The sequence below is a fragment of the Arachis ipaensis genome, chromosome B03 (genome assembly GCF_000816755.2).
Source record: "Arachis ipaensis cultivar K30076 chromosome B03, Araip1.1, whole genome shotgun sequence".
NCBI classification, from domain to species: domain Eukaryota; kingdom Viridiplantae; phylum Streptophyta; class Magnoliopsida; order Fabales; family Fabaceae; genus Arachis; species Arachis ipaensis.
Window position 1 is genome coordinate 81,707,161 of NC_029787.2, and position 10,556 is coordinate 81,717,716.

The 10,556-nt window shown below is 37.0% G+C and overlaps 1 protein-coding gene across 5 annotated transcripts; it reads right to left on the bottom strand.

Annotated features, from left to right (window-relative positions):
• Positions 1,099-10,032, bottom strand: LOC107630634 (zinc protease PQQL-like). 5 transcript variants are annotated; one of them, XR_002359482.1, is made up of 22 exons: positions 9,686-10,022; positions 9,242-9,564; positions 9,028-9,153; positions 8,476-8,613; positions 8,258-8,392; positions 7,911-8,168; positions 7,671-7,808; positions 7,504-7,573; positions 7,189-7,402; positions 6,017-6,122; positions 4,886-5,119; positions 3,784-3,948; positions 3,552-3,701; positions 3,377-3,468; positions 3,028-3,109; positions 2,840-2,923; positions 2,650-2,766; positions 2,457-2,567; positions 2,134-2,214; positions 1,649-1,843; positions 1,326-1,542; positions 1,099-1,254 (listed from the first exon to the last, which is right to left on the bottom strand). XR_002359482.1 is itself a non-coding variant. In XM_016333834.2 (21 exons), exons 1-21 carry the CDS (start codon positions 9,898-9,900, stop codon positions 1,462-1,464), a joined length of 3,039 nt encoding a protein of 1,012 aa, XP_016189320.1. In that variant the 5' UTR covers positions 9,901-10,032; the 3' UTR covers positions 1,099-1,461. The 5 variants fall into 5 exon arrangements, 4 of the variants coding, with proteins under 4 accessions (XP_016189320.1, XP_016189321.1, XP_020974687.1 ...); XM_016333834.2 differs by having other exon boundaries at positions 1,099-1,542; positions 9,242-9,488; positions 9,686-10,032; XM_016333835.2 differs by having other exon boundaries at positions 1,099-1,542; positions 9,242-9,483.

Consider the following 10,556-nt stretch of genomic DNA (forward strand, 5'->3'; position numbering starts at 1 on the left):
GATAGGATTAGATAGGATATCTCTAAACCCGCACTCGACTCTACCCACAACGAATCGGATAAACTATAATTATTAGAACCGGATCGGACCAGTCGATTCAATCAAAAAACCGATAAATCGATAGTCTGGCCAATTTGGTAGATAGATTAGACCGGACATACATTCGAACCGATCAACAGTGGTCAAACCTGTTGAAAATCCGCCGGTTTGCATCATAAATTACACTAAACCCGCCGTGGATCCACGGTGCACCCGCGGGCCGCCGAACTATCGTAGGAACTCCCTCCACTACAACTCCAAAAATGCTGACTGCGTGAATACACAACCTCTCCTTGCCAATGTGTCAAACTTGTTCCTCACTAGTGTAGATGACAATATATATATATGAATAATTTTTTTTTATTTACATGGATTCACATGAATACCAAATAAGTTGTCACATAGTATATAAATATATTGATATTGATTGTATTATCTTTTATTTTTTCTTGTTCATTTAAATTAAAAAAATATTTTGTATTAGTGATTAATTTATTATCTTTTTTGCAATATAAATTATATCTAAGAATTAATATTTAATTATTATTAATATATTTTTAAAAATATGCATTTAACTTTTAATTTTAATTTTATAATTTTATATTTTTATTTAATTATGACCAAATCAACTGGGTAAATCAGTAACTCACCAGTTGAAGCAGTAACCCAGTGATCCAATCGTATGACCGAGTCAATTACCGATTCGGTTCTAATAACTATGGGATAAACAACCCTATCCGATTAGGTTAGGTAAGGTTGGATACCCACATGTAGAGTACATATTACCAGCCCTATATACATTGCTCACATAAATAGTCATTCAAAAAAAGCAAATATAATTAAATAGCTGTCTAAAATATTTTATATTTTCATTATATCAAAATTATCTTCTTTAAAATATAGCCATAGTTCTGTGAGGTTTAAAATCCTAACAAAAGTGAAAATAAAGAAATTTGAATGGAAAATGGAGTAGAGAAGAATTTGATTGAATAAAAATCAATTATTCTATAAAGAAAATATTAAAATTTATATATTTAAGAATAAATGAAAAATAAAAAATAAAAATAAAAACTACGCCATGCATCACCAACTAAAGAAACCAAACTTGGTAATACAAATGTTTCCCTATCATCCCCCCACCCCCCTTGTGTGTGTAGTATGAGTTCCGTTCTCCCTTTTTTGAGTAAAGATGCGAGCAAAGGTGCATGAACAACTCTGTGCAGCAGCATAAATCAATTAAAACATGTTTCTAGATCTCATTGAGCCCAAATAGAATAAACACCTACCTAATTTCCCCCCTAATTCACAAAAACCTGTGTTTTTGTATGATCAGTGCTCATGCTCATATGTACGTCTTCTGTTAACCTGAAGAGTGAAGAAGCAGTTGAAATTTGAAAACTTACGCTCCTCTAAACACGTATGCTACTTGCTACTTTGGGCACTCCGTGAATGTCTCCACAAACTAATACCAAGAACCACCATGGCAGCGATTCCTACTAAAATCTGCCAGAAAAATAAAAGATAGTAATGAGATAGATTATTGTTGTATTATTATATTATTATAGTCCGGCCAAAATAAAACCTGGCGAGGGGCCTGAATGTAACTGACCGTTGCTTCTCTGGCATGTCCTGTTAGCGTAGATTGGAATGCTGATTTCAGTAATTGGAAAGGAGATGACTTGGGCATTAGGATTACCACAGTATACTGTTTTTTGCAAGGATATGGCAGCATCCTTTGCAGGGCCAACTGTGCAGTTCTTGGTGTCAAGGAAGATCTAACTTTTCTTCGACCTTCATCTTGAATCTGAACCAGGGAATAATTTCAATATCGCAAATTTCAATTTTCATTTAATTAAAATGAGTAAATGTATTACTTCGTAACCAATGCTGTAATAATTTGCCACATTCAAACAGATCATATTAGAGGGGGCTAGTTCACAAAGAAAATAAAAGTATTCAACTAAAGTCTAAATTCTATCTCAAACAGAAAAGGCATCTGAGTACGATGATAGCACCCGAAATAAAGCTAGAATTGAATATTAATGCTTTGGTGATCTTATAATGAAATGGAAAATACACAGTAATACCACTAACCTCAAAAGAAGCACCAACATCATTAGCATAGACTCTCGATTGATAGCTGCGTAAAATCCTATCCAGCCAGAAATAATTTTCCTGAAAGAACATACTGAAATAAGAAAACGATACAGGACGGATGTTACTTGTACCCCTTTAAATCTTGAATTTGAATGCACATGGGGACATAAGAGATGAGAGAAGAACATGTGTTTGACTTGTATCGTTGTCTACAGTTGATATGGTAGATATATGAACTTCTATGTCTACCTCACATATTTCGCTGCATCAAACAGCTTAGAACAGGTTATGATGCTAATAAAAAAAACTGTTAAATCAACCTGCAATCCATTCTCATGAGCTCTTTGCTCAATTTCAAGGATGGTTGCAACATCTTGATCAGAAGGCCCTTCCTCTTGAAGGCACAAAATTTCATCTAAAGCAAGATCCACCTGTAAATGATTTACGAGACAGTAAATTACACTGAGTAACTATATTGAAAGTTTAGCTATTTAGCATATGCAGAATACTTGCCAGCTTGGAAGATATCTCTGGATCACAAGAGAAGTTTATGCTAATGTCACCACGAACATCACCTATTCTTGAGGGTTTATTACCACCAAGGAATACTGAAACACCAACAGAGTATATCTGGTGCACAGAAGTAGTGCCTAAGTATACAATTAAAAACAACTGAAGGAAAATGCAGGTAACATGTATACACCTGTCCATGCTTGAAACGGAGAACTTGCATTATTTTTGTTTCAATAAGCTTGCTTAGGAACCCAACAAAGTGGATTTCTTCCACCTGCAATCATGCCCCATGCCCATATGCCCACATAAATTCCAGTAAGAACAGGTCGTCTTCAGTTAACTGCATAAATTCAGCATACAAAAGGAAAGAGCACATACCAGGGTTCCATTCTTCATCTCCACGGGAAAGCATAGCTGCACCAAACATTGTGCTTCCACCATAGGACTCCGAACCACTTCTCTACAAGCACAAAGTATGTCATATATGGAAGTTCACATTATCTTTTAAAAGTGAACCTCAGTGTCCACACAAAATTGAAAGAAACTAGTAACACCCAGATTGTCAAAAAGGCACAATACTGTCTTTTGCAGGAGATGGATGTACATAATCATGGTCATTTGCCTTTAGAAAGAATGCAGTATATTTGAGAGCCTAAGAATAATTTCACATCTTTTCCTGCAGAAGCAAAACTACTGAAAAATTACTACATTTTTTTCTTGTAAATACCTAGAAATGGTCGTTGGAAAAGTGAAAGGCAATCCTTTCAGTTCATCACGGTTAAAATGCATAATAGGTTCAGCTGGCCTTGGTATTCCACCCTGCAAGGAATTTCAAAAGAAAAAATTAATAGTATTCAATATCTCCTGGCTTTAGAGAAATGAATTTCCAAATTTTAACTCACTAGGTACTGCAATATCAAGGGCATTGCAATGGTAGGTTCAATATTCCCAACTATCACAACAGTAAAAGTTGATGGATCTCTGAAACATTTGCTGAAGTATTCACAGGCTTTCAGTGGATCAACTTTTTGTAGGTCGCTTTTTCTAATAGGCTGCAAGACAGGTAGTTAGTTGAAAATCAAGAGCAGTCTTACTTAGTCAATGGTTTAAAGTAACACCAGAAAATAATCATACCCTGAAGAAATAGGAGTTTCCATAGTTGAGCTCCTTTACACGGTTTGCAAAAGCAGTATATGGGTCCCTGTCTTGAGCATAAACTGCTTCTTCAGCCATTTGCATCACTATTTTGACATCTTCTTCGCCGGGTGTTAAATTGGTTGTAAACAACTGATAGACAAGCTGGAGAATAATTTAAAGTGATAAGTATAGACCAGTGGAAGTCACATGTGGCTGATTTAAATGACAGGAAAACATAGTTGCAATTAAATCTAGTACTAGACACACCACAGTGATCATTTGAACTAATCTTACTATAAACATCAACAGTTCATGTTGATTTAGCAAACAACCCTGTCCCCCCTCACCATAAGACCCCTGCTGTTCAACCCAGGTTCTTTAAATGTCACAAATTATGCAGCAGACTGGGTTATGCAATAACAGTATGCTGCAATCAGAAATGAGGAAAATTAAAATATACATATTAGAAAACAGCTGAGATGAAGCACATTCAAGTGATTGTTCTTTGGAGTGCTTCTTTAACAAATGCATTCAACTTTAACACACAGCTACCACTGACAGGATTAACAAATGCATGGTTTTTTCCAAAGGTGTTGGGATAAAAGGAAGAAAATACAGCAAAGCTAATCAAACATTTCAAGCTGAAGCCACTACAAGCCACAAGGATCACAAGACTTCAAAGAATTCAGACGAACACCTATAATATAAATCATTTGGTGAATTGTATGGTCACCAACAAAGACAAAAAGCTAGCAGTAAAATTACCGGTTTTAAGGGATTACACAGCAATAGGGCATAGTACAAAATCAAGTGAATGGCAAAAGTTACCTTATAGAGGATATTCACATATTGGACTGAGGTGTAGAACGCAAAAAGTATTTGTAGGGTACACATTAAACAGATGAAAAAATGGAGAAATATATCTCACATATGAATGCCTTACCTTATAGGTCATTCAGAATATGTTCTTGCTTTAAACATAAACACGTCAATTTAGACCTTACTAAATGGTTTAAAACTTCTCACTTGGTCATGTAACTGCTTTAATTTGCTAGAAAATCATAAACTTAATACACAACTTTCATAATTGAAAATGTACCTGCAAAGCAGTTTCCAGGTCAGTAGGTGAGCAATCACCAGAAAAAGTTCTCATATATGCCCCGATCTTGGTACCAACTTCAGCTCTCTTGCCAGCAAGCATATCCATTAGGACAGATGGTCTATAACCAAAGACTCCAATTTCCCCCGCAATGGTTGCTCCCATAGAGCAAGAGAAATACTCACTCTCTGGGAGCTCAGACAAGCCTCCATATGAATATCCTGTGAAGATAACCTGCTGAGAAAGTATTAATTCATGCTAAAATGGCAACATTACTCCTGAGAGCAACAGTATTTCCAGATTCCTAATAAAATGTATGTGCATAAAAATCAAATCTTGCAATGACAACCAGTATATACAGCTGATCATGTATTAACAGTAACTTCAGTTTCTTGGAAACTTAAAACAATGATATCTGTATAACAGTAAAAAGATCCATAAATAAAATTAAGAAGAAAAGAAGCATTTTCTCACGAATGCTGTTAATCCCACCAAAGATCACAATAACGAAAGAAAAGTATGAAGAAAGAATAAAACAATGATCTAAGACACTTGGCATCTGCAATAATTAATATTAGCACTAGTAGTATTTTGCCCTTTGAAAAAACAGCATAGATATTATCTCCCAAAATCTCTACAAAATTTTTCACACTTACAGTACCACACAAGTAAATTTCAATTTTACAAAATTAACACCTTAGATGTGTAAATTATCTGAGAATAATTATGACTCCTAAAAACATAATCAAGAAGATGCATTTTTTCCCCCTAGCACTTCGTTGAGTTGTTCTATTACAATAAAATTCTCCATCTTATCACAAAAAGGGCACCCAGTGCATAAATCATCCCACATTAACGCAGGGTCCGGGGAAGGCCCACACCCAAAGGGTATAATGTATGCAGCCCAACCTGATAATAACATCAATGGCTTGAACCCGTGACCTTGAGGTCACATGGAGACAACTCAACCGTTGTTCCAAGGCTCCCCTTCTCTCCATCATACTAATCATGCAATTTAATAAAATTGCAAGCAGGTTGTCAATCAGTGATGAAGTAATAATAGATCACTGTCCGTTTAAGCAACATGTATTAACTATCATAAATTTGGAAAGAAATTCCTGAGAATTGAACCTGATCATCAAGAAAGTCTGTACATTTATAGCAGATCCGCATGCCATTTGACAAAAATAGTTCAGCAGCTCCAATATTTGGATAGTCCCTATCTGCCACAACATGCCTGATTTAGAGAGATGAAAAAGGGAAATGAGATACGGATATGTTATTTCCAAAAAATAACTTAAAATAGAAGAAATTGACCCAGATATTAGTTTGGCCCTTCATTGCAATAAAATCCCAGCTGGTTAAACAGATTATATCGGCATTTTAGTACTTCACAGAAAAACAATATTTTAGTGAAGGAAATATGCCTCAATCAGGTCCTGTCCTACAGGGGAAAACAAAAACAGGCAAGCACTTCCCTTTCTTTGGGTTAATAAAACAGAGCTACTGGCCAAACACAACAAAGGAAACAGTAAAAACAAAACAAAACATCTCATCTCGTGGAAAAGCCCTTACTGGAATTCTAGTCAACAATAAATCTATTATCTTAACAAGATGTGCAGAGAAACAACCAAAAAGTAATCCAAACAACCATAATATTTGCCAAGGAGAATGCACTTCCTTTATTTTACTCCAGATGAATCCAAGTAGTAGTAGTTATACAAGAACCAACAATGCTTAATTCTTCTTATACTAGAATTATCTTTGATAATCACTAAAACTGCAAAGATTAGTGAAAGGTATCAGGCTTGAGTTCAATGAGGGAGAAGAGAGTTTGAGAGAGAAGAGAGTTTGAGAAGAGTGTAGAAGATTCTGATTTGTGATTATTGAACCAACTGCAGAGAGAGACTTATTACACTGTATTTGTAGACAAGCATTAGTCTAACTAACTTGTCCTAGCTGGCACAGTTATAACAAACTCTAACCACTTCTAATTACACTTAGCAGACTGGTATAACTCCAACTACTTCTTACTGTTATCAATTAGCACACAGGAAAACCATGAAGAAAATTAAGGCACGTCAACAACTCTTTCATAATAACATGAAGTTTGAAAGACTAAAGTAGGCTATCTAGGAGCTAGTGAATAACTGCAGAGTACACACTTAGTGTTAATTGACAATAATTATTATCACTGCAAGGATATGTGCACATGTGAAACACCTTAAAGACTGATTCAAGTAACGAAAGATATTTAAGAGCCAAGTTAGGAAAAGGGTAAAATCTTTTGCGGTCAAACTCACCCCATATTTGGCTTTGTAGAGACAATCTCTTCCGGTACATGTTCGTCATCCCAAGGAGGTATTCTACCCTCTTCCTCCAGAAGATTGACTTTCTTTACAATATTTTTTAGATCATCAACTACAGAAAACGTCTGGGGCTCAATTGTCTTAATGACACAGCTGCATGATGTCCTTAATTTGTCAGAACATTTAGAGAGCTCTGCTGCCGTTATATCTAAAATGTTATTAATTAATATAAGTCAGTTGCATGGCCTCTCAAATTGGATTCATGCACAGATTTAATATAGGAAGAGAGAAAATGATATATCAACTCACGTGGAAGAAGGGTTTTTTGGAGCTGAGCCTCATATTCAATCCCAACAACAGGTTCATTGTGGAGAAAATGCTGTGGGGAAAAAAAGAAAGTAGAAAAACTTATTCCCAAAACCTACAATTTGTTGCAACACATTTTGATGAGCAAAAGAAAAAGAAGACAAATATACTTGTAAATATTCATCTCTTAGGCTTGTAGATTGAATTTGATCCCGCTCCAAATAGGCAGATTCAATTTCTGACATCAGCAATGCACGAACAATAGCTATTTCACGGTCTGAAAAGCCATGAAGCCGTACCCTTGCAACCTAAAACATAGCTTCATATATTGGGAAAGAAAAAGAGAGAAAAGAGTGGAAGAGGAAGAAAGCAAAAGAAAAATAATGCAGCCCTCAAAATAATAAAGAGACCTCCATTAACATTGATTCGAGTGCGTCAATAGTCCCTTTTCCTTTGCAAGATGCAGTCATTATATTAGCCTTTAATGGACGAGTTAGAACATCAGCAGCAGCTGAGCAAGAGAAATAGGGTGGATCCTTTCTGCGTGATATTTTAAAGAATCTCTGGTTCAATGCATATAGGAACATGGATTCTGCAAGTAAGTTTCTGTAGTCTTTCACTGTTTTAAGCTCGTCTGCTGGCATTTTATAGCTAATCATCACTGCGGACTGTTATTAGCCAAACCAAGAGTAGCATGTTAATTTCAAACAAATAAACCGGTCACTGAAGAAAGGTTGTTGATTCATTACTTACTTACCCCGGCAGCTTCAGATTCAACAAAACATGAAAATCGTGGCTCTTCATGTGATGGAACCTGGAATGTTGGTATAAGTGGAGGATCAGGTGCAGGGACTTTTTGGCCAAAGTGGGTCTTTATCAGCTCTACTACAGTCTGAAATTGTGGGAGGAAGGTTAGCATAAACCATGACCAAAACAGCACATTCAAATTTCCAAAGAGATAAATTACAAAAGAACCTCTGCATCAGAAAAATCTCCAACTGCTATCACAGCCATGTTGCATAAATGGTACCACTTCTTGTAAAAGTTCTTCACAGTCTCTGGAGAAACTGTCCGAATCACTCTCTCTAGTCCAATTGGTAACCTTTCAGCATACTGCAATCAATCGAATGTTTTTACAAAACAACATAATTTTATAAAATTTCCAAAAATCACATCTTATCTACAAGACCATTTTAACATCATCCAATAGCAACTTGACTTTTCTAATCACATGAATTTGGTAAGATCTCATATTAAGTATATATTCCAGCAAAACTAATTGAGAATAAGAAGAATCAACAATAACAACTAAGTCTTGCCGTATTAGGTAAAGTACCCTACATAGATCCAGTCATACATCATGTCAACAAGAAGAAATGTGTATAAAATATATGAAATTGGAAATAAACACCCATGATTATTGGAATGTGAGCTGAGTTTGAAAATGCCCTCTAAACTTATCAGTTATCACCAAATAACAAATAATTGTGACAGACTCATTAAATTGTTTGTGCTCAATAGAGGTACCTTCGACCCTTGCATCATCAAGACCCAATGAGCATCCTGCAGCCTTCCAGTCGCATTCCTAGTCCCTCTGTACTCCTCCAAGACAGCTCCCCTTTCTTTCTCCAAGTCCTCTTTCGATACTCTAATCTGCACAAAACAGCCTAATCACAACAAATAAAGTAAAAGAGCCTCCAAGACTGACCAACATGGAATTCATAGCCGCTAGTAAACATACCTCAGAGCTGAACTCAGCCAAAACCGAAATGGCCTGAGACAAAAGCTCAGGCTTGTCAACGGGAACAAACATCTCATAGACGGTGTCATCGGCAGAGGTGGCGGCATTTTGACAGGCGCCGAACTCCGCTCCAATGCTCTCAAGAAACTTGATGATGTCATGATTAGTGTACATCTTAGTGGCACTGAAAGCAAGATGCTCCACAATGTGAGCAACTCCACGCTCATCCTCTTCTTCCAGAACTGATCTGCCCGTAAATAGGAGGTTTCGTTCATCATCAATTTCACAATCAGCACGTGCACATAATAAAAAAAATTCCAAAACTGTAGTCGCACACAAGAACAAGTGAGAATGAGGATGAAAATGAAAACTGCAGCGGCGAAAGAGGGGAGGGGGGAACCCGGAGAAAAGGATGAAGTGAGAAATGAATTAGATTTGGAATACCCGACGGTGACGGCGAGAGCGAGAGCGGCACGCATGCGGGGCTTAGAATTGCAGCGGACGTAGTAGCGGAGACCGTTGTCGAGGGTGCCGAAGAGGACGCCGACGGGGTGGAGGGGGAGGGGTTCATCCATGTCGACGGTGACCATTTTGAGGGATCGGAAGCCATGCTTCTTGGAGATCGAAGATGCGTCCGCTGGACCCGGAAGCAATTCCATTTCTCTTCTTCAGTCTTCACTTTCAGGCTTCAGCTCGAAGCTACCAATTACCACTCTGCGCTGGACGGCCCCCTTTCTTTTCCTTTTTTCTTTTCTTTTCCCCCTTAACGTAGTGACTTTGAGTCGTTGACACATAGTTTAATGTAAAACGTAAATTACAAAAAGAGAAGGAAAGAAATAATAATAACAATAAAAATAATAAAAAAAAAAGAGTTAATAGTCAAAATCGTCCCTTAAAGATACCTTAATTTTCATTTTCGTCCCCGAAAGATAAAGTTAATCAAAATAGTCCCCGAAAGATAATAGAGTTATTCACGTTCATCCTTCTGTCATCTCCCTCGCTGAGTTGGCTAACGTTGGCTGACGTGTGACGTTAACTGTCACCGTGGCAGACGACGAAAACGACGCAGTTTTGATTGAATGGCCTCCAAACCCTGATGCGTCGTCGTTTAGTGTCCAGAAAAGATTAAAAATGTTGCAAAGCATCACCCCACCTCATAACAACCTTCTCTCTATGCGTCGTCGTCGTTTAGTTTTGATTGAATGCTAACCTCTAAACTTGACACTGCACTCACTCATCCCTTTCATCAACACAACAATGGAATCTTCTTTCGCTTCAACTGCTCCTTCCGCATCTTCTTCGCTTCCTACTCCCT